Source organism: Microcebus murinus, chromosome 6 (assembly GCF_040939455.1).
Source record: "Microcebus murinus isolate Inina chromosome 6, M.murinus_Inina_mat1.0, whole genome shotgun sequence".
NCBI lineage: Eukaryota > Metazoa > Chordata > Mammalia > Primates > Cheirogaleidae > Microcebus > Microcebus murinus.
Genome location: NC_134109.1, coordinates 40,093,523 through 40,120,081, shown reverse-complemented (window position 1 = coordinate 40,120,081; position 26,559 = coordinate 40,093,523). Strand labels below are relative to the sequence as shown.

Here is a 26,559-nt window from a genome sequence, read left to right as displayed (position 1 = left end):
TATGTCCTTGATATTATTATTCAGCACCAAATGACAGGAGAGACATTTGTGTCCATAACTGTGCCAACCACTCACAGAAATGTGCAGAACTTTCCTCCCTTCTTCAAAATATTAGCAAGCTCAAATGGGCCCCTTTGTGAAAAAAATTATACTCCTGGCCACTATGCTCTCACCATGTTGGGTAACTGACTTCCTTTTCCTTGTCCGAGTTATTTATTCACAGCCAATGAAATACAGTAGCACTCACCCCAATATTTAATGTGCTGAAAGAGGGTCTAAGAGATACCTAAGCATTTCCTTTTCTCTCATCCATTTGTCCTTTTCCTTTGAGCAGAAAAGCAAAGCCACCACTGATAGTGGAAAATACCTAATGTGAAGAAGTGTTGTGTTACAAATTCCTTATCAGGAGATTGCTCTCAAATAAGTGATGTTGCATATACATTTTTAAAAATAAATTCTCCAGAAACTGCTACAGAAAGAATAGAAACATTGACTAAAAGTTAGGGTAAAGAGAGATTAAACCAAAGAAAAATGGTCAGCCAGTGGACATTTCGGGAATATACTATAGAACATGGAGACTTGAGTGTGCAAGTTGAGGAGAGTACTTAGGACATGAGCTTTGAAGTCACTTATTCATTCATTTGGTAACTGCGTATCAAATGCCTGTATCTGTCAGGTGCTGTGCTGGGCTCTGGGTCTGATACTCAACTCTGCCCCTGCTCACTGTGTGGGTGGCTAAGTCATGTCCTCACTTCTCCCCCAGTCTCCTCCTCTGCAACCTAAGGATTAAACCTAACAGCATTTTTGAAAACGAAATGACAAATATAAGAAGGTTAGCATATTGCCTGGCACATACTGGTTGCACAATAAATGACAGCAACTGTTACAGGTTTTAGGTGGCTGAGGTGGTGCAAAGAGAAGCTCCAAGGGCTGTGGGAGAGACAGGATAGTTTGAAGCGAAGCCATGGGTACAGTGTAAGAGAGGAGAGATTGTAGATAAAATTAATGTTTTTCTGGAAGCTTCAGGTAGCAAAGTTGTATTAAGTGGGACACATGAAAAAGACAGAAAGTTCTATAGACCTGAAAGGTGGAGAATATTTGAGAAGTCTCTTTAGCACAGCACACACAGAAAGTGCTCAATAAAAGCTTAGCAAATGGATAGTAAATGGATGTCATTTGTGGAGAGAGTTGTTTAGGCTGAAGCTTCCCAAACCTGGCATCACATCAGGCTCATCTAAGCAGCATTTGAAAACACAGATTCCTAAGTCCCGCCCCTGAGCTACGGAGTAGACTCCTTGTAGTAGGATCTCGGGGGTAAAATGAAATGTCAAAACTTCTCGGGTGATTTAGAGGCGCAGCCAGATTTGTCAAAGGCTAACGACCTGTGAGAGGAAGGCAAGTTCCTAGTCTTGTATTTGGCAAAGAGGAAGACATGGAAATAAAAGAAGGAAAATGGGATGCAGTTGAGGTTGTTTCCAGATGTATATCTGAAGAAGTCAGGGAAGCAACCATGCAGTGGTAGAAGTGGGTTGATGTTTATCTTAATTCCAAGGCTGGTAAAATCCCAGGATTTTAGTGGCTTGGACTCTAGGGAACTCAGGATAGGGAAGGTGAGAGACGGAGAAAATAAGAATTTAAATGTGTTATCAAATTTAGAAATAAAGACCAGCTCTATATAGCTCGGCCCCAGTGGATTATATCTCTAGTGGATTTATTGATATAAAAAGAATAGGAATTGAGGCCACATAATTGAAATAAAAATCTGCCTAAACTGCATTAGTTAGTTCTCTTGTCCAAAGCTCATCACACCTGTGAGCAAGCTTATATTCATTGGCAATACCCTGTGCCATTATAGCAGGATTGGGGAAGTCAGTAAAACCATAGCTGAGAGCTCATATTTTTCTCCCCCTATTACTGTGATTCTCATGCTCAACCAACATGACTGCCCTTAAGATATTTAATACTGAGATGATAACATTTGCTCTCACAAGTCTTACTAATTGTTTACCAGAAGCGTAAAATACTTCAAGTAGCCTTCTGAGGGGGAGATGGGGAAAATGACTTTGTGTTGAGACAAACCGTGGTCTGGCAGCAGCTCTTCCTCACAGGCATGATCCTCCCTCCAGCTCTTCTACTACCATGTTTCCCCCCAAATAAGACAGGGTCTTATATGTAGTTTTCCTCAAGAGGACACCCTAGGGCTTATTTTCAGGGGATGTGTTATTTTTTTTTAAGTACTGTACAACAATCTACATTTATTCAAATATAGTTAAGTCTTCATCTTTTGGAACATCGTCATAGTAAAATGGCAGCCACAGCTTTCCTCCTCCCCTGGGGACACACAATACCGAAAGCGGAATGTCGCACTCCTAACTTTACTGAGGAGACTGTCTCCTTAAAGCCTCAGCTTGCAGCACACACAAGATGGCTGGGACCTGACGGGGGGAGCTGACCTTGGTGGTGGTGCTGCCAGCGCCTTTCTGGTCTCGTGGGGATAGTAGCTGTCACAGTGGGGCAGATGAGAAGGGCTAGGGCTTCTTTACCGCTCCACAAGGAAATGCACAGGTTGTGCAGACACGCTGCGTAGCCACACCCATCACTAGGTCTTATTTTCGGGGTAGGGCTTCTATTGCACAAATGCTTAGAAATCCTGCTAGGGTTTATTTTATGGGTAGGTCTTATTTTCGGGGAAACACAGTAGTTGGATGCGAGCTGGCAAACTGAGCTCACGAAGGCTGGACTTCTCTTGGTCTCGTTTCTAATTTGTGGGAAAGAGGCCATTTTAATATTCATTTTCCCTGGTGTTTGTTGAAGGGCCATTTCAATGACAAGACTCTAGATTAACTGCCAAACAGGCACCATTCTCCCTCACAAGTAGTTGCTCAAACTTTTGTTTCATTTTTAGGACAGCGACTGTAGAGTCTCTTCTTTAGTCTTTTACAAAAAGTTAACAAAGTTGTTCCTCTGAGGCACCCTCCAAGCACAAGCATCGTTTAGCCCTCCAGTGGCTCCCTTTGATGGGGAAGAGGAATAATATTTACCTAATAAAGAGCCTCACAGTCTCTGCCATCATCCTCAGTTTACTTTTTAGAGAAAATGCTTCGGCTTTGAAGAACCTCCTGTTTTCATGTGCGATTGTTTTCATGTGTAGAGCACAATGAGCTACAACAGAAATTGGAAAAGAAAGAACGAGAATGTGATGCCAAGGCCCAAGAGAAAGAAGAGATGATGCAGACTTTAAATAAAATGAAAGAGAAACTTGAAAAGGAGACCACAGAGCACAAGCAAGTCAAGCAGCAGGTGGCGGACCTCACGGCACAGCTCCAGGAGCTCAGCAGGGTGGGTCTTCCGCTCAGCTCATGGGCAGCTGCCAAGGCCTCCCTGACCCTGGAGCCCCTCTCCCTTACGTAGACAACTTCCGACTGGGGGATCAAAATCTGAAACGGCTCAGGATTGATCACACAGTTAGGCGACGCGCTCTCTCTGCTATCGTGTAGGTTAGGCAGCAGAGTTTGGGGATGTGCATTTTTAAATACTGCATGAATCTTCCACTAAGAGCAAATGAAATCACATTAGCTTCTTACAATGAAAACTGACTTCATGAAAACCAAACTGTAGGATGGTGCAAAAAATGAAAGAAATGCAGAGAAGCACTTGAATGTTGCATACAAAATGGTGACCTGGTAGAGTCCACAAAGGCCCTAAAAAGTCCATTTGACTCACCAATCCTTTAACTCTGCAGTCCCCAACCCTTGGGCTGTTGACCAGTACCTGCCCGTGGCCTCAGAGCTCTGCTGTCCCCCACCCTGACTGTGGGAAAACTCTCTTCCATGAAACCAGTCCCCGGTACCAAAAAGGTTGGGGACCTCTGCTTTAACCCCATATTCTCAGAAATCTGAATTTCTCTATGATAGACATTTTAGGCAAGGTTTCAGACTTTCAAAATCATCAATAAATTTACTTCTGCCATTGATCTTTTCTTTTCCTATTTTTATCTTTTCAGAGGGCTGTCTGTGCTTCAATCCCAGGTGGACCTTCGCCTGGAGCCCCAGGGGGACCCTTTCCTTCCTCTGCACCTGGGTCTCTTCTTCCTCCCCCACCGCCCCCACCTCTCCCAGGTGGAATGCTCCCTCCTCCTCCACCTCCCCTGCCCCCGGGGGGCCCTCCTCCTCCCCCAGGGCCTCCTCCCTTAGGGGGACTCATGCCACCTCCTGGTGCTCCAGTGAGTCTGGCACTCAAGAAGAAGAACATTCCTCAGCCCACAAATGCCCTGAAATCCTTCAACTGGTCTAAGCTGCCTGAGGTAAGCCATTTGTTCCAATTTTCCCTCAAATGGACAGCATTAGCCCCTCATTGTGCTTTCAATGAAAGAGAAAACAGCCCTGGCTATTAAATGATTTCATTTTCTAGTGTGGACTGAGGGTTCTCACTAGCTCCGATATTGAAATGATAAAGCTTCTGAAATAAAATGACACATTGTTTGAAACCAGCTCACTTTTGGTGTCTAGTAGACTGAAAAATTTGGAATAGCAGTACTTTTTAAGAATAGCAATGCCTGTTCTTTTTGTATATAACATAACCCATAGCACGTATTAACTTGGTGTTTCTAGAACAAACTGGAAGGAACAGTGTGGACCGAAATTGATGATTCAAAAGTCTTCAAAATTCTAGATCTTGAAGACCTGGAAAGGACTTTCTCTGCCTACCAAAGACAGCAGGTAACAGCATATGCCCTCTAGATTCCAAAAAAGTTAAAAAAAAAAAAATCATGTGTTGTGCATGATCCCTGGTCCATCACCATGACCGTGATCTCATAAGCATCTTAGTTCTAGGCTGTTTGGTCTACCGTGGTGTGTTCCTGCAAAGCAACGTGGTGTGCATGTCCACATGTATGTCCAGGTGTCTTTCAGTTGTGTGTGAACAACTGAAGGTATGCAAGCTCCTTGTTAAGGAGCTTCGTACCCTGGTATGTGTCCAAGACCTAGTTTCTGTTGGTATAAAGAGTTCTGTATGTTATTATCACTTGTGTTTAGTCAAAATGGGTCATCAAGAGAAATTATTAGGAAAGTTAGAGAACTTATATTGTCACCTCTCAGTGTTTGTTTATGAAGCCATTTTGGTTTCTCTGATCTTTAAAAAATATATATCAAATGGTTACCATCAGAAGCAGAATGCTTTTTGAAATAGATAGAACACTTAGAAGTATGGGGGTTGGTGAATGACTATAATTTGGCAGCTCGATAGAACCTAGAGGGAAGTTTTAACTATGTCATAAACACAGCAGACTCAGAACTGGGCTGTGAAGACTGAGCAAGTTTAGAGGTGGCAGTGAGACAAATAGAAGCTACTGAAGAGTGAACAAAGCTATACCATAATTGTAGCAAGAACATGTGCTTGGTGCTTGCTGGCTGTCCACATAGTGAGCATCACTATGTGAGCCCTGGTCACCTCTGTGTTGTTCCTCTCGCTCCTCAAGAGGGCATCTTGATAGAGTCTCTTAAAGTTGGACCAGAAGGGATCACAGCAAGGTGGCAGGTATGGAGAGTGTCAGAACAAAGGACACTCAAAGTGGGATCCCTGGAAAGGGAAAAATTGAGTCCTGGAGTGTGAGAAGAAAGATTCTTGAGGATGACTAGAGAAGAGGAATGATGAAGAAAGCAGAGTGCATCTTAAACAGGAACATACAAATGCTGAACATCTTACAGGGGTTTTTTTGGGGGGCTTTACTGAGAGGCCCTTACCTTCCAGATAAGTCATGTCCAGGGTGGAGCATCCTCAAACTAGCAGCAGACTTCCTAGTTGGCTCACTTGGCTTCGTTCCCAAGAAAAAGTGTCTCAGAAAAGAAATGCTAAGCAGTAAGAGAAGGTGGACTGAGGGTGGGGAGCTAATTTTTTTTTTCCAAAATGGTCTTTAATGTGTCTGAAATGGGAGGGGGGTTGTAATATTTCACCACAGTATTTCACTCTAAGGGAAAGTTTCTCTACAGAACCTTTTCTTTTTCTTTTCTTTTTTAGAGACAGACTATCTGTGTCACCCAGGCTGGAGCATGATCATAGCTCACTGCAGCCTTGAACTCCTGGGTGCAAGCAGTCTTCTCACCTCAGCCTACCAAGTAGTTGGGACTGTGGGGGTGTGCCACCACATCCAGCTAGTTTTGTTGGTTGTTTTTTGTGGGGGTTTTTTTGTAGAGACAGGATCTCACTATGTTGCCCAGGCTGGTCTTGAACTCCTAGGCTCAAGCAGTCCTCCCACCTCAGCCTCGCAAAGTGCTAGAATTATAAGCATATGAATCACTGTGCCCAGCTGCAGTACCTTTTACGCTGGTTTAATAAAGTACAAAGATAGAGGTGGTTGCCTGCCATGGTGACATGAACCCTTAAAACAGGAGCCCTCAGCTGGGTTCCCCTCCCCATAAATAAGAAGTCAAACTTCTGCAGTGTTATACAGACCAAAGAAAGGAAAATGAAGAAAAGAAGATATTGGCATTGTCCAATAGCTAGCTAGATACCTTATCTTTCAGTGGACAAACAAAGGGTGTGTTTAGAGTCCCCATATGGCATGTGCTCTGACCAGACTCATTCCTGATTGGCTGCAACCTGCCTTTTCTCTCTCTCTGCTATCCCAGGATGGTGTCCCCTGAGCCTCGACATGAGTCATGGGACATTCTTAGCAAGTTCCCTGGCAATTGAGATAATCATCTTCTGACCTGGGTACACATCCCATTACTTTCCCACTTCAGTTTCAGTTGCTAATGCTGGTTGCCTAAGATGAAGGTTTGGGAGCTTAAAGAAGTAAATTAAAGGAAGGGAAAGCATCAGTTACGCCAAATGATGCTATTCAAGTCCAAGCATGCGAGCTGCATTTATTATAAAGGCAGGTGGTTGAAAGACCTAAGTTTACAAGACTCATAATTAACTGGCTTTCGGCAGAAGGTGCAGAAGAATGCTGCCAAAATGCTCTGGGACAAATATGTGGACAGTTCTCAAGAGCTCTGGGAGACAGGACTGCAGGAAGCCTAGCGACTGGGTAATTGCCTCCTAGCAACCAACACTGTTTAAGTAATCAGTAGGCATTCCAATCAGGAGAGACCAGAACATTTTGGTTGTACTCAACACTAAGTAGACAGTAAGTAGAATCAGTTGTGACTGTATTTTCAACAGCACTTTATGGAGAAAAATTTCAACATACCTGTCCAACTTGAGTAATTCAAGTGTATTTTCCTTTTGGTGCAAAAACTTGAGAATTTTTATACCATAATATATTTTCTAAATGAGGGTAATCTGAGCCATTGTATCAAATTTACTGAATGTTGAGAGAAAGAAAATCCAAAGATGTGGACATTCTGATTGGGTTATGTAGGGCAGAATAAAGGACATGGATGGCTGTCATCTCATGACCAATGGAAACCTCAAAGACCTATGCATTTCACCTCAGTCTTGACAATGCATTATATGATCCACCTGAACTGCTCTTTTTTTCTGCTCCCAAGTGAATGCTAGGAACCTTTTGTTTTCATGGCATCCCCCTCTTTCCTCCCTCCAGAATTGAGAAACCCTTGTCAATTTCATGCAGTAGGCACCCTACACAGGGTAAGGTTCTGAAAAAAATCTCAGCAATGGCAGATCAGTATAATTACAATGACTCTTAGGGCATAGATACATACATACTCTATACACACACTTATAGATACATATACATACTTGTATACATATGTATATACTTGCGTACTTATACACATATAAACTATGATTGATTTGAGGAATATTATATCATTAAAATCAGAACAGATATTTATAGTGTCTGCTTTGTGTATAAAGTACTTCAAAGGATGTAAATTTATTACACTTTTGCACAGGTCCACAAGGTAGCCTATGGTATAAACACAGAGAGGAGAAAAATTTGTAAATTACCATAATATGGACTAAAAGATGATAATCAGTGTTAAGTATTCATTACATTCCTGGTGCGCTGATTATGATATACACAGTTCCAGTCTCTTCCACTCTTAAGATTTAGTTCTCAAGGAGCTCTTATACTTCTTTTTTTTTTTTATTTAATGCTCACCCCCAACTCTATGAGGTACATATTATTCCTATTTTATAGGTAATAAAAATATGGCTTAGTGTGTATTTAGTGACTACAAAGTAGCATAATCCTCAGTTTTACTTTGCTTTTTACTCCATAGGTTTTTTTCGTTATGAATATCAGACTTTGTATAGAATTTTCTTTTAACTCCAGTTTTAAGAACAAGACCACTCCTATTCAGAATTTTTTTCAGTGCAAATATCAAAAGTGTGCAGAGCTGATTATATAAGCTTATGTGCCACATGAAACAGAATTTAGTAGCATACATTTATTCCTCTACTCACATTCCAAAAGTTCATTTGAAAGTCAATTCCTTGACTCCCAGGACCTCTTTTTCTCATTGAAACTACATTATACATGATTTCAGGGCAGCCACAAAAGATTTATTTTAATACATAATGTAGCACATTACATACAGTACTGTTTCAGATACAATTAGCACATTGCATAGTAGTACTATTTCAGATATAATTAAATAATATTCATCTCGGTTTTATGAGAAATATTTATCCTGAGATGCTATAAATTCATTTCTCCCTGTCCATGCAGTTGAATAGAAGGGAAATGAACGAAAGGTACTACATTTACCTAAAGGAAGTCATATCTCTATAGCCACAAATTAACAGCTCACTATCTCTTCCTTCCTCCTGGGCTTTGCCTAAGGACAGCCCTTCTTTCAGGATCCTTTTATCAGCATTTTGTGTAATTTTTCAAAACCTCTCTGCTCCAGAGTCCAACTCCCCTGCTAATATGTAATATATAAGACATTTTGGGGGTTCCATTTAGAACATCCAGTGATATCTCCCAATTTTTTATAAATGGTCAAAGACTTTTCTATTCTTTTCATATTTTTCATTCTGTACATCTAATTTCCCCACTAAAAATTAGATAATTATTTTCACCTTGAAAATTAGATGATTTAGGATATTTATTTTAATAATTTTGGTCCTTAACCATGGCACATGAAGGCAGAAGAGAGAATTGTAAATAGTGGTTTTCTTAGGACCAAAGTGTAAGTTCTATAACTAGGCTCCATGGTAAGATATAGTCAAATACAGGGCTCTATATAAATATAGTATATGGATTTTTCTGGAGAGAAATCCCTACCTTTTATCAGATTTACAAAGATATGTCAACCTCACAAAGATTAAGAACCATTCATGTAAGGCTTATCATTATCTATGAAGTGTTGAGTCATTGTTTCATTGTGGCATCCTATCTATAGCAATGTATCAGCACTGCTTCCTGAAAATGCAACTCCCAACTTTCTGTTTATATTTCAAGCCCTAAGCCTTCTACCAAAAATCATCTGGAAAAATCAGACCTCCTGTTAGGTGGAGCCACATATAGGTGATTCTATAGTATTTGACCCAATCCCATTAGAAATATCTTTTGTTATTTCTCTCTTATTTTTGAGTAAATTAATTTAAGATTGCAGAAAGAATGTTAACTTACTTGAAATAGGCCTGGAAGAATTGTTATTTCTAACAATGAAACTTTGAGATTTTATTTAGAATGTGTCGATTAAGGGACCTTTAAAGAAGTGGAATCTTTAAGTTAACAATTAACTAAACTCTTGCTTGGCAGTCTTCATTCCACCTCTGGAAAGATAAGATACATTACTTAGCTATTAACTGTTATACTTACTGCTTCTGCTGGTTACAAGTGGGAGCTCTCGCCCAGCTGTTCTCTAGCTCAGCTGAAAGCAGAGCAGAAGGGGTATACTGGACTTGAGCATCAGCTTGAAAGATAAAATAATTGTATTATTGTAGCTTCCAAGGATGGAGCTGATGAATATGTGTCAGGTACTATCAAAATGCTTTACATTCATTGTCACATTTAATCCTCACAATAATTATCTGATTGTTAACCCATTTCACTCATTCTCTCAGATGGAGACTGAGCCCCAAGCCACACACCCAGGAAATGGCAATTGCCTGAATCCATAGCTCTCTACACTGGAGGTCAGAAGTCTTAATTTCCTGACAGTGGGAACTTAAAATGTGGAATGAGTTGCCGGAGAACTTCATAAAAGTTTCATCTTGAAGACCAGATAATGAGAGCAGGATCTAAATTTAACTAGTGACTTTCTCTTTAAGAGAAAAAAAATAGGTTAAGATGACCTCATGGAGCTTATTTCACTGTGGTCTTTTCTGCCCTTGAAAGGAAACTGTTTTACAGGAAGAGTCCTGAGGAGCTTCGGAGTTGAAAAATTGACAGTTGCTATAGGGACAAAAGAATATCAGAGGGACAGAAAGTTTTCTTGTAGTTATCAATTTATTTTTTTAAATGCCATTCTAGAAAAGCAACCCCTCCTTGTATGGGCAGAGCAAGGGGAAGACACATTTTGTTTCCCACTAGAAGAATTATGTGAAACAGCTTATCTGTGTGAAATTGACCTTGGCATTGCTGCCGAGACCAATGAGACCTTAAGGAATCTGCCGAGCAAATGCTGGTTGTGCAAGCTGTTGGCCCAAAAGCTAGGGTGTGTTTTGCACACTGAAGTTTTATTCATTCCAGCATTGCAAAAATATGCAACCAAAGCTGTAACTTTCTCATAATGTGTCAATTACCTCTTCCTCTTTCCTGTTTCCACTCCAAGTCTTTTCTAAAGACTGTTTCCAGAAGCGGCCATGCTTGAACAGTCCTGAGGCAGTTGGGACAGGGCCACCAGGGACCACACACATGAACTTTTGGTTGTCTCTTAATTGCACATTCTGTTTTTTTCCCTCATACCTACCTATAGCACCTACAGGCATTGTTTGGACCCTACAGAGTTAATATTACTGATTGGGTTGTTTAGCTTGTCCTTAATTCTTCCTTATGACACAAAAAGACAGGAGATTATGTCTACCAAAGTTACATATTTTTCTTACAGTACATAGCAGTGGGAATAGTTTCCTCAAGTTGATGGGATTGATTGATATTCTACTTCAAGTGAAAATCATCACATTGAATAAAGGGAGCCAGTGATCATCTCAAAGAAGATTTGTTCCTTTCCCAGCTTGAGTCTTCCTGGGGTGTTTTAAGCCCTATGCTTTTCTGAATAAGATTTGCCACCACTGAAAACTGTGTACTGCAAATGTCATCTTCCTCAACCCTGAATACTTCGTACCGTGCTCTTACTTGTATCTTCTGCCAGACTTTCTCATCTTTATCAACTCTTGTTGATGATCTTAGGGGCATAAGTCATCTCTTACCCTGCATCACTGATTTCCTTGACTGCTCTGACTTGCCCTCATTTGTTGCTGTGATTTCTGAACTGCATGTATCTGATTTGCCTTTTCCATGCCTCTGCCATGGCTGTAGGATTTCTTTGTGAGCAATAACTCCAAGCAGGTAAGTGAGCTACTACTTAAACCTTGCTTAATATAATTCCTTGGCTCACTGGAAGCTTGAAATTTCTTGGTTATCCAAGTTTTTTTTGTTTTTGTTTTAGATAGTATAATGCAATGCCTAGGTAATTCTAGGATTGGATTGGATTTCAATCCTAGATTGGATTTCAACTCTTAACTGAGTATCTAGAGGTATGCCTGAAATTTCAGCACAGCAAGAGACAGTTGACATTTGATCACGTGGTGCCTTATTATAAATCTGACATTGCCTTTGTTTCCTAAACTGTTACAGTTTCAGAGCTCTTTGGTTTCCTTACATTTTTTAAATGCCATAATATTCTTTTTAATTGATCATGACTGCTAATAAAATCAAGCTTGCTGTTTATCAAATTAATCTGTGTTTTCACCTTAGACTTTTTATTACTAATCAATTCCTCTGATGCCCAGCTTACTCAAACAGTATTTTATATATAATTGTTAAATGCCTATTCCGGCATAAATTATAACTGGCCATCAAGGCTTACGGATTTCTGTGTAACAATAGAATATGCAAGTAATGTTTTATTGTTAATTCAGGTAACCAAACTAATGCCTTGGACTGTCCCCTCCCCACTGTCCATCATGCTCCAGGGTAATGAAAGATACCATCTGGACTTGGGAGCTTCCTGATGCACAGGAAGACGTTTGGGAGCCTTTATTGTTTAGCTTTTTTGAGTGCTCAGGATGCAAATGGTTCTGGGGCGAATGAGCCCTGCAAATGGCTAGGCCTGTGATGGCAAGCCTCAGCTGAGCTTGATTCATAGTGACAGTTCTTCTCTCTACAATCCATAGGAATTTGGGGGACAAAAGGAGGGCACCACTCACTGATAATTATGCACGCTTAGCATCTTCAACTTAGAAGCAGTTTGTTCTTCCAAATAATGCTTTTTCAAACGTGGGTGGTCAGCTTTTCTTACTGTTTCCCATTGCCAACTAGATTGTAGCCTTTGTTTTAGTTCCACCACCTCCCTGCACTCCCCACCTCCCCATCTCAGCTTCGCCTATGTGTGTATGTGTAGAGTGTGTGTATATGTGTGTGTGTGAACAGAGAATGTAAAGGAAAAGTGTATGTATGAAGTCTGAATGTCACTGCTGGACTTTGATGGATGTCTCTCATGCTCTTTACAGAAAGAAGCAGATGCCATTGATGACACACTGAGTTCCAAACTTAAAGTCAAAGAGCTTTCGGTGATTGATGGTCGGAGAGCTCAGAATTGCAACATCCTTCTCTCGAGGTATTGTTGATGTTGAATAAACATTTCTAGTAGGACCAGGGTTTCTAGTATGTGGCTCAAAACCACATGTTTGTAATTTTGTTTTAATTGTACCCTGCTGAGGTACAGTTCTTTGGATTCCCTTCTGTTAAAATGAGAACTCTTAGTGCTGACTTTCCCTAGTGGAATATATCAGAGCTGGATGCATACTTTCTTAGAGTTTAATTTCCACAGACAGAACATCCTAAGTTGTTCTCTTCTTCCCAGAAGGCCCATAGAGTGAACTTGAGTTTTATTTACACTTCTTGGCCTTAAAGATATGTTGGTTGTTGAGTAGTATTGTCACAGAATCAGGACCAAGATGAAAACTCTTTGTTTTACTTTGCTTTCTAATGTCACCTTTTTATATTTCAAAATTATCTGATTTCATGATCTTTTTGAGCATTTTTTATGGTGAAAAGGACATGAAAATCTCAAACCTCAGTGAAATGCTAATTTTTTTCAGTTTAGCCCTGTTCAGAAATCTTTCTCATAATTAGTGAACCATCACAGTCTTGGAACTTGAAAAGAAAAAAGGAAATTTGGGAACCTGGAATCTGATTGCAGCTTCAGGCAGTATTGTCAAGTCATTCTAGGAATTTTAAATCTTTTCTGTATCTAGTTTCTTCTTTTTTCTAAAAGGTTCTTTCACTTTAGGCAAAGACACCTAATGCTTATGAGGTGAATGAAGATGTAAGGAATCTTGAATGCTGGGGCTTTAAAGATAAGCTGCATCCTGAAAGGAATGTTGCATCTGCAGTGGGGCTGGCATATGGTGACTTCTCTTTCAGGGAGGGTGAAGAGGGAGAGTAATAGTCCTTATTGTTTAGTTGGTCTTAGAACAAGTTTCTTTTAACACAGAGCTGCTGCTTCATTTTCACTGTAGAATCTTGATGTTTAGCCATATATATATTACTTTAGGGAGCAAATGTTTCTATTAGTGAAAGAGAAATTGAACCTTGGTGAGATCCCTGAATTTTAATGCAACTGGTAAGGTAATATGAACCATCCTGTTAGCATTTCATTTCTGCCTCTGGCTGAAAGCTGTGTAAATGGCCAAACCCTGTATTTATTCTGACTTTTGCTCCATGAACCATGCTCAGGTTAGATAAAATATCTATCTGCCTTGAAATAATTGAAAATAATTTCAAGGTCTACTTATTTTTCTTCTACAGTAGTCCTCCTTATCTATGGTTTTGCTTTCCAAGGTTTCAGTTACCTGTGGTATAGTACAATAAGATATTTTGAGGAGGAGGAGGAGGAGGAGAAGAGAGAGAGAGAGAGACAGACAGACAGACAGACAGACTGACAGACACACTCTATATTCACATAACTTTTATTACAGTAAATTGTTACATTTGCTCTATTTTTTTACTATTGTTGTTAATCTCTCACTGTGCCTAATTTATAAATTAAACTTGGTCATAGGTATGTATAATAGGTATAGGAAAAAACATAGTACTGTATAAATAGGGTTCAGTACCATCCACAGTTTCAAGCATCCACTGGGGGTTTTGGAATGTACACCCTGGACAAGGGGGGACTACTGTACAGTGTATACAATGTGTTTTGTTACCTTTTTTACAAATAATATTCTTAATATCAAAATTAAATGAAGATTTGAGGAAAGTTATAGATTTTTTTTTAAATCTTGGATTTTTTCCTGTATTTTCTGTTCATGCAGTCCAGATGAACATTTTAAAAAAATTGACAAAGGGAGCTATCGTTATGAATTTCTGTAGTGTTGAAATGCTTGTTGAGTAAAAACCATGACCTAGTTCCTCATAGACAGATTATTCAGTACTAAATGCCAACCGGGATAATTACACTAGTTATAGATAAGGTTACAACTCTTTCTGGCAAATTTCCCATCACATTATTGAATGATTACATATTTGTGGGATGTAATTCCCTTGTTCCCTCAAAAGTGTCAGAGCCTAAGGTGACTTAGAAGTTTAATGTGTCTAAACTCTATTTAGAAGATAATTTTAAGAGCCAGCCTCATACCTGTTAGATTATCTATTAAAATCCAATTTAATGAATAAATGTTGTTATACAATGAGCACAGTGAAAAAGTGCATTGTGTGTAACAAAGTGATTTTGAGTCCCAGTTGACTTAATGGTATTTGGCCTTATTGATCAGGTTCTAGAATCTTCTCTCCCACAGACGATTCAGTACCACATCCTTTTCTGCTCAGTGATAAGTTTTGCTCTTCCTTTAGGAATACCTAGACTGACGTTTTAAATGGGTTGTGGTGAAAGTGCAAGAAATTAAGCAGATTTAATTTCAATTTGTATTTTATTTAGTTTTTTTAACCAGTTAGCAGTTTACCTTTCATTCTCCCTTTTTCACTGGCAGTTCATTACTATGCACAAAAGGAGGTAGCGGCTTAAAGGAGGAGAGAGATATATGAAAGTGTGTTTGATACTTTTTGCTTAGACAGTCACCACTTTGGAGCATTAATTTGCCTGACATTGGGTAGGCTGGGCGCCATAGGACATACTAAAACTTAACAGCTAGGCATGGTGGCACAATCCTATAATCCCAGCACTTTGAGAGGCTGAGGCAGCAGGATTTCTTGAGACCAGGAATTTAAGACTAGCCTGGGCAATGTTAGACCCCATCTCAAAAAAATAAAATATAAGATAGTGTTGCTGGTATTGAAAGCTCAAGGCTATTGGAGAAGAAAAATGGCACACATGAGAAGACTTGTGAACAATTCAGGGCTTATACTGGTCTGGCTGGAAGAACACAGGGAGCTCAGCCATGTGAGGCAAGGATACCAGTAGGGTTTACCAGAGAAAATGGACCTCAAAGTACAAGAACCATTACATGGATTATATGCATGTATGTGTATATGTGTGTGTGTGTGTGTGTGTATATATTATACACACACACACAGAAGGGATGGGGACGTTAGTTTCAAGGATGCATGCAGAAGCAGCAGCAAGGACGCAAGAGGGGTCTAAGCATAAAGACAGCCCTGTGATCACAGCAGGGAATTACCAATTGGATTGAACGAAGCTAGGCAGGAGAGCCTGAGTTTCACTCATACTAGTTATATTGTATTGGTTGTGCCTTTATAAGGGCAGCCCAGGGTCAAGTCATAACCTCTGCATCTATAAAATGGAGATCATGAAAGTAGTAGCCTTGCAGTGGGCTTGTAAGAATTGGTCCTCATACGTGCAAAGCCCCTGGCAGGGTGCCTGCATGTGCTAGCTGCTCGGTTAATGCCTGTTTATGTATCCATGGGATTAGGAATCTGGGCAATTTTTAAAGGAGGAGAGCAGTGTGTGGCTTTTTAAAATAAGGTTTTGAGTTTGGTCTCTCAGAGGTTTGCAGGACAGGTTGGAAGGGCTCAAAAGCTGGACTCCTAGCCGTCAGATAGGAGTGTCTTTCTGTTGTCCAGGTGAGCCCCAATGAGGGACAGCCTTGAGAGAGATGAAGAAACCCTCGGTAGTATGTGAAAACTGATTTCGTGCTTGGGGACAACAAATAGGAATGTTTCAAAGATGACGTCAGGGTTTCCTACCTTTTCATACTTACTGTCTTTCTTCTTTTCTGCTTATCTCATTCCCAAAGGTTGGTGAACCTCTCTATTACTTGTCTTGCTGACGAGGATTTATTTACCAGCAATGTAGTCATTACACCATGATGAAGGTAGTCCACCATGATGAACGCCTATGGTGTATTCCATAGGCTGTGTTATAATGAGCGCTTGTGTCTGCAGTATTGGTTATGCCTTGAGGCTGTCCCTCACTCATAATGTTCTTCAAATGTTAGAGGGCCCTTTGGTTGGGGGCACCTGCCACAGCTTTGTCCTGAGCCAACCAGGCAGTTTGAAAGAGGACATGCAGGGAGGAGATGCAGCTCACCTCACGCCTGAGTGAGTGGTGTGTTTACAGCGTGAGGTGCAGAAGGTATGAATTTGAATGGGGAGCTCCAGGGCACCAGGAACTGGACCTGTCACAAACTTCAGAATAGCAATGATGTACCTTAAAATGAGAATTTATTCCTTAAGCCTTCATCAGAGTAAGCAACTTTTCTACACATGTATATGGATGATGTAGCAATTTAAAATTCATTGCTTTATTTCCTAAAACAGACCTCTTCCCTCCAAGAAAAGAAGAGAAAAAGAAACTTGGAAACAGATTTATATTACAAAATGAACCCACCTAAGACATAGTTTTATGAAGTGTTCTACCATTCTTTTTTTCCAGATGCTCACTTAACATGGCAGCCTGGGTGTAGTAAACCATGAAAAGCTACTTTAAAGTGGGGGGATTTGGCTTAAATCCACTGAAGCAGAGCTAAGGCTGATCTAGCCATGCATCCCTAACTTATTTTAATTACGTCTGGATGTTCCAGTTCTCTTGGCAAATTGTTGAAATATTTGAGTAGAGCAAGGTAGAGGTTAAATACTGTTTTAAGATGGCTGGTTTGCTTCCTGCCTTATAAAGAAAGTTGGAGTGGATGTCTCAAAAGTTGCCACCCTCCAGCACACCAGAACACTGCCAAGCTTTAAAAACAATTAAAAGGTTAAATTGGTAGGGTCCTTAAATTACAGAGATTAGAGACTCATTCTGTGGATGACAGATGATACTAAGAACTCTGCAACCTATAGAACTGTCCCTGAGGGCGGGTACCCTTCTCCTCTTTCCCCCAAGGTAGGGTTTCTTTGTCTGATCCAGCAGGCCACGTGCATGGCTTTACGTTGACAGGTAGATTTTCTTAAGTACTATCCATTAAAGTCTCAAGTCTCTTTGTGGGCCACATTAAGAGAAACCAAAATTGTTGTGAATTAGAGCTAGTGTTTAGTCCAGACAGCCTCTGGGGGTTGAGAAGCATAAATATATACAATTTCAAAAGCAAGAAGTTCTGCAGTCCATATGGGGAGCTAATGAAATGCAAATCTGATACTTCAAGTGTTGTTCTCACTCTGATTTTCAACTCCTTTTCTTTTAAATGCAAAACAGAAGGACTTGGTAGAACTACGCCATAAAATGGTTTCTTCAACTCGGTGTGAAAAGGACACAGAACTAATTTATTTTTTTCTTATAAGGGGAGCTGTTTTTGTGATAGCTCTAGATGTTTCCACAGCCAGTTGGTTTTCGTTAGTGGCAGTTTCAACCTTCCCGCTTGTTACTGTTCCTTGGCTTTGCATGACCTCTCAATGGAGTTTGTCTTAGATCCACTCGAGCCTTTCACTGTCCTGGAATCTTGGGCTACGCACGGCCTGTGCAGTTGAGACCTTGATGCTGTGACACGTCTTTTTCCCTGTTGTGTACTTTATCCATGCCAACTTAGCCACACTCTTCTATCTAAGCGTGGGGATTTCCTATCACGATGTTATGGCGAATGAACGTGATTTGTGATTGTCAGTAGTGATTGTCCCAAGAGTGACTAAAACCATCTGGAGAAGTCTGCCAGGACCAAGGTTGCTATACACCACACAGGGGTTAACACAGTACCACAACTCAGACGAGGTGATAGAACAGGTCTTATTTGTTAACACGGGTGATCTGGCTCTTTGCCTAGAATGCTATATTTGGATTTGAGGACATGAAATAGAAGACAATGGTATTTGCATGACAGGATTTCCAAATTTGTTCCTTCTCGTTCTTACTGGCACATGAAGCAACATTCAGTTTAAATAGCAGGGTGGATGGTTTTAAAAAAATCATATCCAAAATCTGGAGAAAAGGACAAGCCAGAGGCGTCCACAGTGGGGTGTGGCTCATCCAGCTTCCCTGGGAGGTTCTTTCCTCTTTCTGCTGCCTCTGAGTCCACACTCCCACCCAGTCAGCCCTCACAGCTGTCTGAGATCAAGGGTGAGCGTGCGCTTTATATACCTGTATGTCTTACGTATTTCAGTTGATCATCTGATTCTCCCAAAGATTATAATCCCCTTTAAAATAAGGACCACATCTTCTAATCCCTCTTTAATATTCCTAGACCTGCTGGGGGTCATATACAGAAAGGAAACCTGGGTGAAATAATGGGTATGAGAGTGCTTTGGGAAGTGTTCTCAGTAACCCTGTTAAGCACTGTTTACTGATCTCTCAGCTATGTGTGAATATTAAGGTTATGAAAGGACTGCTACTTTTTCTTCTGATATATAACGTCTGCCCTGTAAGATATACGTAATTTATTGATCCCTTGCTACGGGAAGGAGCTATTCTAAGCACTTTATTTTTATTTATTTATTTTTTTTGAGACAGAGTCTCACTTTGTTGCCCAGGCTAGAGTGAGTGCCGTGGCGTCAACCTGGCTCACAGCAACCTCAAACTCCTGGGCTCAAGCAATCCTTCTGCCTCAGCCTCCCAAGTAGCTGGGACTACAGGCATGCACCACCATGCCCGGCTAATTTTTTCTATATGTATATATTAGTTGGCCAATTGATTTCTTTCTATTTATAGTAGAGACGGGGTCTCGCTCTTGCTCAGGTTGGTTTCGAACTCCTGAGCTCAAAGGATCCGCCCGCCTCAGCCTCCCAGAGAGCTAGGATTACAGGCGTGAGCCACCGCGCCCGGCTTATTCTAAACACTTTAGGTGCATTAATTTTTTAATCCTCACACGTGCACACACAAACACAAAAAAATCCACTTTGGGGGATGTGGTTATTATTATTCCTATTTTACAGTTGAGGAAACTTGAGTCTTAATAAAAAGCTTTTTATGGTCACACTGACCATGAAGTGTCAGAGCCAGGACTGGGACCCAGCCTGTCTGATACCCAAGTTTCTACCTTCAAAAGTTGCATGTGGGCCGGGCGCTGTGGCTCACGCCTGTAATCCTAGCTCTTGGGAGGCCGAGGCGGGCGGATTGCTCAAGGTCAGGAGTTCAAAACCAGCCTGAGCAAGAGCGAGACCCCATCTCTACTATAAATAGAAAGAAATTAATTGGCCAACTGATATATATATAAAAAATTAGCCGGGCATAGTGGCGCATGCCTGTAGTCCCAGCTACTCGGGAGGCTGAGGCAGAAGGATCACTCGAGCCCAGGAGTTTGAGGTTGCTGTGAGCTAGGCTGACGCCACGGCACTCACTCTAGCCTGGACAACAAAGCGAGACTCTGTCTCAAAAAAAAAAAAAAAAAAAAGTTGCATGTGCCATGTGTACATCTTGCTCTATATTTGTGTGTTTATGTCTTTATCTTCCAGTCCTAAATATGATTCTTCTTGAATAGCATAGACTAAAAGAACAGATCAAGTGATGTTAATATGTAACTTTTTTTGTCCTGATTAAAACTCTTGTTACACCTATTGAAAACCCATTTTTACAAGTATATTTTAATTTCAGTGCTTATGTAATATTTTATAGTCAACTCTTTGTTCTGACTTAAGCCAAATTTCTAATTAAATTAGTAATCATTTAAGTTAATGGTAGACAGAAAAACAAAACATAGATTTGTGTGTTAGCTTAAATCTTTCCCCATGAAATATTAACTAGATAAGCAATATTTGTAAAAAGAGTTTGGAATTAGCAGTTATGTCTTGGGTTTGTGGCTGCTGTCAGTTTGACCTTTGGCAGATCACTTGGCCATTCTGTGCCTCAGTTTTTCGATCTATTAAAAAAAAATGACCATTACAGGTATTTTGAGAATCAAATGAAATAATATATGTGGAAAACCTCTCAACTCTGAAGTGCTTATATTAATTGTTGTTCAACTTTTAAACAATAACATATGGTTTCTAACCTTCTCAAAATCCATTTTTCACTTTACAACAAACTTTAAACATGCCTGACATTAAGCAGTTCAGAAATTTAGTTCTGTCCTCTCACCTGCAATTCATGGATACTACATATAAAAGAAAACAGTTGTGTGTGAGTGTTTCCCCTATTTCTAATCTTCCAATCCCTTGCTTAAGGAAACTAAACCATAGAACATAGCAGCTTTGTTCTCTGTGTCAGCAGAGCATTACAAAGCCCTGAAAGAATGTTAAAGCAGTTTCAAAATCCTATTTTTAGGTGCAGTATTGTTGAGAAATAAGCTTTCACTGAGAGATTTTGAGAAAAACAGTACTTGAAAGTCAGCAGCTGAAGTAGCAAAATGAATTATCTTGTGTTAAATTTTAGTATTCAAACCAAAACTGTTAACCACCAAATAAAATATTCTTTCTCCAGGTTGAAATTATCCAATGATGAAATCAAACGAGCAATTCTGACAATGGATGAACAAGAAGATCTGCCCAAGGACATGTTGGAACAGGTGAGCTGCCAGACATGTCTCAAAGTATAAGTGACAACTGACTTCAACAGGGGATGGGATGTTGAGAAAACCTGGTTGTTGCTAGTAGATAATTTCCCCTTCTCTGAATCGAGGAGGTTGAACCAAGCTTCCACACAGCTCTGTTGGGAGACTTTATGACCGTATTCTCTTACCGTTCCCCGAAATAATGGGTAGAAAGGCAGTTCTTGAGTTTGTCAAATGCTTGAGACCCACAATACCAGATTTTGTCCTTTAAACTACAATTAAGTAATTATGCCTTAGTAAATCACATACATCTAGTGTTAGGAGAAAACCTCTATTTCACAGGAATGTGAGACTCTCACTAGCACTATGAGATCACACATGGCACAGCACAAACTGAGTACCAAATTCTTCACACAATTTGTATCTTCGTCTTGGCTTACCGTTCCCACAACCACAAAAGCCACCATTAAACCCCCAGCACTATCATCTGTATCTAAATACGTGTATATGTCATAAGGTGGGTCGTGAATTTCTTGAGGCTAAATAGTGTCTCTGTATGTTGCACAGCCCCAATTTGTGTCATAAATGGCAGCAGGTATGGGATTTATGGCAGTTGATACACATCTTTGTCCATGGCATTTGAATGTAGTTTTTATTAGCCACGGCCAAGCAGCAGTCCCTCTTGACACAGCATTTCTGTAGCATTTCGGTTTAGGCACTCTGACCACGTCATGTGTTGCTCAGCAGCTTTGTTCACTTGTCCCCCAGATGACAATGTTCTTGAATTAGCACATATTCCAGGGATTCTCACCCATCTTTGCCCTTTTCCCCTCTGTCCAGTGTAAATTTTTATGTGTCTTGTGATATTAGTCTCAGAATGTTTTAGACTATTCCCTCTTTCTGTCTCATCATTCGTGGGATAGAATCATTTTGAGTGATTTTGGTCCAAAGGTCCACATTTGTTAGAGCCAGATCCACTTAAGGCCGACGTGGACACTAGCAACCATGATTCCAGGCTGTACCCGAGGTCTTATCTGTGGGTATGCTCAGCTCCAAGGGAAAAGGAGAAGGGTATTTTGTGCTAACAGTGGTCCTGGGTGTCAAGGCTGCTCTGGGTGGAGTGCCTGTCTGTCTGCGTGTGCATTTTTCATGGTTCTCACTGATGTCCTCAAGGGTCCCGGACACAAAGCAGGGAGGAGTGATGTGTGCAGCATCACCCCCTAAATGGATCTGCCCCTCCCTGCAATCTCTACTGCTGGAATTGTCCCGGGTAAAAACCCTCACACTTAGCAGTGGAAAATTTTTCCATACTGTCCTTTAAAGGTTTGATTTCATTATTAAAATAGTTAATAGCTGTTCTCAAGTCTCTTAGGCTGCTCCATTACGACTGGTTTAGAAATACTCCCTAAACCTGAAATTCATTTTGTAGAGCGTCCTCCAACTCTTCCACTCAGTCTTCCTCCCGCACTGTCTACCAGTCAACACGGTCTCTACCCTGGGAGAGTGGAGCCCCTCTCCTGTCCCTCCCTGCCTCCCAAGTGACCCTGCGTTCAAGTCACCTGCATGCAAGGTTGCTAACCCAGAGTGGAGAACTGTGTGCAAAGCTGCTTTAGTCCTTCTGCCTTAAGCCCCTAACGACAAGGTTGTATGTTTAAAATTCCACGAGATCTGTTTACTGTGAAATTGTGTCCAGCAAAATTCCTCCTTGAGGGAAAGGATTTCAGAATCTTGCCAAATGGGCTTGCAGTGCAAATAGAATGTACTTCAAATAAATACAAGAAAGAAAACCAGTCTACTGAAGCAGAATCTGGCCAAGTAGGGTATTTTTTGACCTGGCCTTTTTTGATCATTCTGCGTCTGTCTTGCTCTCTGGTCACATCCCACATTCTTTCTTTTCCTCCTTAGTTTACCATTTGTTCTCTGCTTCCTTTTTCTCTGTACAACACTGTTCCCACACAAGTGTTGATGCCAGCACCCCCTTACTCCTAATTATGATTTGCATTTGGGCCACATTCATTCCTTCCTCTCCTGCTCATAGCTATGGGGCTCAGATCTCAGATGAGATCTAGGATGCATATCTTCCTCCTTATTCCCAGGTGTTTGCCTAATTCTCCATTCCTCTCTTAAAACTGTCCACACACAGTCCATCACACACTTGTCCTGAAAGCAGACTGAGCTTTAGCATAGATGCAGTGACTACGTTATCCTGCACAGGGGACAGTGGACTCAACACAGCTAGCCAATGTTCATGGAAGCCTGGATGCACTCCACTCCCATTCATGCTTGTACAGTCTGTCTTTCTTACCTCCCTATTTTAGTATATGTGTTGCCAAAGCGAGCACTCTTATCTCCCTAGAGCTATTCTCACCATGGGCATTCACAGTTTCCTTGTTGCCAAAGCCACGGGGCACCTTGTGTTTTCCTGGTGGTGTGTGGCCGCTTGCTCCACGATGAAACTCTTTCTCCCAGGGCCCTGGGGTGCCTTGTAGGCCTCTCTGGCTGCACGTGCATGGCCTCCTTTGAAGGCTTCTCCTGTTATTGTCCTTGTCCCTTGAATGCTGGTTCTTCCCCAGCCCTGCTGTTTTTCTCTTGGTGGTTCCTCAGCTTAGTTCACTCACATCCATGCCTTTGGTGACCTACCTGTTACAACCAACACCAGTGCCTAGTCTTCTAAACAGATCTCTTTAGGCTTTCAGACCCATTTATCCAACTGCCTGCTAGAAATCACTGCCTGGTTCTCTTGAGAGTATTTCAAACACTAAACCCACCTTCTCCAAACCCCACCTACAACCTTCTCCTGGGCTCCCTGTTACATTCTGTGTGCATTGTTGCCTAAGCCAGAATCTCGAGAGCCTCATCTTTGACTCTTCCTCCCTCAAAGACCAAAGCCTATTCATCTAGTCAGGCCTGTTCCATTTAAACTTCCTTAATAGCTCTAGAGTCAGTCCACTGTCCCTACCCAATCCAGGCCACTCTCATCTCTCACCTGAGTCATTGTGTCAACCATGAAATCATGACCCCCTAACACTTTTAATCTCTTCTTTCTCCATTTTTGTAAGGCACAGTGATTTTTTTAAAAATGCAAAGTCCTTCCCCTACATAACATTTTTCAGGTACATCCTAGTGTCCCCAAAATAAAGATTGAATTTCTTATAATTCCACTGCTACCCCCTGCCCTTGCTTACCCCTCCCACTGCCATTCCTACCACTCTTTCACCTGCATAAATGCTGTGATGCCCATCCAGACCCCAGGATGTGATATGCACACTGCCTGGATCATACTTCCAGCCCCACACCACTTTCCTGTAATTCCTCACACTTCCTTCCCTATAATTCTGTTTTGTTTTGTTTTTTTCTGCTGGTGGCACCCAGACTAATTGCTTTTTCTGAGGTTCCTTGGTAAAATCCAACAAACATTTGAAAATCTATTATATGGACTACCCAATTCCAGGGGTATCTAGAAAATACTATACATGCACAGGCCTGTGCATACACATATACATGTGTATACCTTGAAATCAGACACATATAGAAGGACTTTTTCAACTTTAAATATTGTTGATATTTATCCCACACCTATGCTCATTTTTTTCCTCCAAAATAAAATATGGAATCAAAAGCATCAAATCTCACTGTGTTCCTCTCATCCCATTCTACGCAGAGCAAAAAAGTAGATGGAATTAGATAAGACAGAAAAATAAGAAAATTGAATGGAAAATACAAATGGAATTATCCATTTCAGTGTGATATAAAAGAAAAAAGCATAGAGCTGAAAGTCAAGACACCTGGGTTCTATTTCTAATGATCATACAAATTTTTGTTGTAACCTTGGGTGAGTTGCTCGATCTCCCTGGACCCCAGTTGTGTCATCTTCTGATGAGAGATTGACTCTCCAAGGTCCTTCTGATCGTCTATGCAAGTGGGTCCTGGTCCAGAGCTTCCACAAGTCTGATTGGAGAGGCCATAGAGAACAGAAAGGTGCCAGGAGTGAATCTAATACCACTTTAACTACTTTCTAGTAAAAATGGAAAGATTTAATAATTTCTTTTGTATCTTGACCTGTGAACAGAACTTATAAACAAAAGCTAAAATTTCATCTTGGGACAAATGAAATGGTGAAAAATTACTGTAGCTATTTAAGTTATAAACCTCAGTTTTAATATTTGTGTGTACTTTTTAGCTTTTGAAATTTGTTCCTGAAAAAAGTGACATTGACCTGTTGGAAGAACATAAACACGAGCTGGATCGGATGGCCAAGGCTGATAGATTCCTTTTTGAGATGAGCCGGTAGGTTTGAAGATGTTTCAGATGTAAAGATACCCTTACCTTTACAAGTGTTGTGAATTATAATTTTTGATTCATGTTAAATTGTCTGGGCCAGTTAACCTGGCTTAACTTGGTCTTCTCAAGTCTGAGTTATGTGGAATTTGATTGTATTTCTTCAAGTGAGTTCTTACTGGTGGAGGAGCCAGGATCTGAGTGTCTTCACAGCCATTTCTATTTCTGGGCCTCTTGGGCTCATGTGCTTTGGCCTAATCAAGTCAGACCTTTTCTTGGTTCCGGTCAGTGCCATTTTCCTAACCACTTTGATTTCTTGGGATACTATCTCACACTGCCTAGTAGCTCAGCATCTCAAGGTGGTTGTAAAATGGAAGGAAAAAAAATACGGTCAGACTTTGGCAATGTCAGCACAAGCCCACACTACTGAAGAGCCAGGGTCTGGACGGCAAACTGTGACATGTGCAGACATCAGTAATCAATCGAGGCACTCTTCCCACGCAGCCTTGGCAGGCTGGCTGGACCCTCCTCCAGAAAGCCCGAGGCAGCCGCTGCTTCGTAATTGGGTTTGGCATGTGAGCGAGTCTCTCTGCCAGCCCAGGCCTATCAGACCCACTCCGCGTTAGAGAAGGGCCAGTGGTCCCAAAGCTCAGGACAGAGCTCTTCCCTGAGGGAGCAGAAAGGGTAAGAGAGGTTTGGGGACAGAAGTGAGGAGAGGACAGTATGGTGACAGGACTCTGGAGACAAGTTTTTACTTCAGAAGGTAAAAGTGGAAAGTGAAGAAACTTGGGGGAAGCATAGGAAACTATCACTCGTTTGCAGTAGGATGTGGAGTCTTTCCATTTTCACTCCCTTTTGTCTCTTCTGTGTTCAAAAGAGCTTCCGGGACTCTGAGGGAGGGGTGGCACCTTTAGCCAGCAGCAGCCAGCTCCCACTTTCTGTTAGCAGTTGCCTTATTTGATTGGAGCTAAGGACTGTACTACAGTTGCCCAGAGACCCACTGTGGGGCAGACCGAAATGGGCTCTCCAGGCAGAGTTGGCCACGTGCCCTGTGTTCCTGTCGGGTGAGAACTGTTGTGTGCATGTGTGTTGCGGAGGCACTCCAAGGTACCTGCGCCTCCGTGGCTAGTAAGTGAACATAGACATATTAAGTGAATGTTAATCAGTCCATGCTTGCTCTTACAGAATTAATCATTATCAGCAAAGATTGCAATCGCTGTACTTCAAAAAGAAGTTTGCAGAGCGCGTGGCGGAAGTGAAACCTAAAGTGGAAGGTAAAGTCAAGCCGCCTAGATTGGAAATGATTTTTGTCATTAGTACCCATTTACAAGTGCAATCCAAGTGCACACAGTAAACAGGATCCCTTTGGAG

General features: G+C 41.1%; 1 protein-coding gene across 5 annotated transcripts in view; it reads left to right on the top strand.

The window, feature by feature from the left end:
* The window catches only part of DAAM1 (dishevelled associated activator of morphogenesis 1), a 166,944-nt gene that overhangs the window by 124,605 nt on the left and 15,780 nt on the right, over positions 1 to 26,559 (top strand). For 3 of the 5 annotated variants that reach the window (XM_012785654.3, XM_012785655.3, XM_076003998.1), the window contains exons 13-20: positions 3,152 to 3,339; positions 4,004 to 4,303; positions 4,611 to 4,718; positions 11,396 to 11,425; positions 12,589 to 12,695; positions 20,841 to 20,925; positions 25,091 to 25,197; positions 26,374 to 26,462. In XM_012785654.3, coding sequence (XP_012641108.1) covers positions 3,152 to 3,339; positions 4,004 to 4,303; positions 4,611 to 4,718; positions 11,396 to 11,425; positions 12,589 to 12,695; positions 20,841 to 20,925; positions 25,091 to 25,197; positions 26,374 to 26,462 — 1,014 coding nt within the window. The remainder of the gene's footprint in view (positions 1 to 3,151; positions 3,340 to 4,003; positions 4,304 to 4,610; positions 4,719 to 11,395; positions 11,426 to 12,588; positions 12,696 to 20,840; positions 20,926 to 25,090; positions 25,198 to 26,373; positions 26,463 to 26,559) is intronic. The other 2 variants (XM_012785657.3, XM_076003999.1) reach the window with 1 other exon arrangement.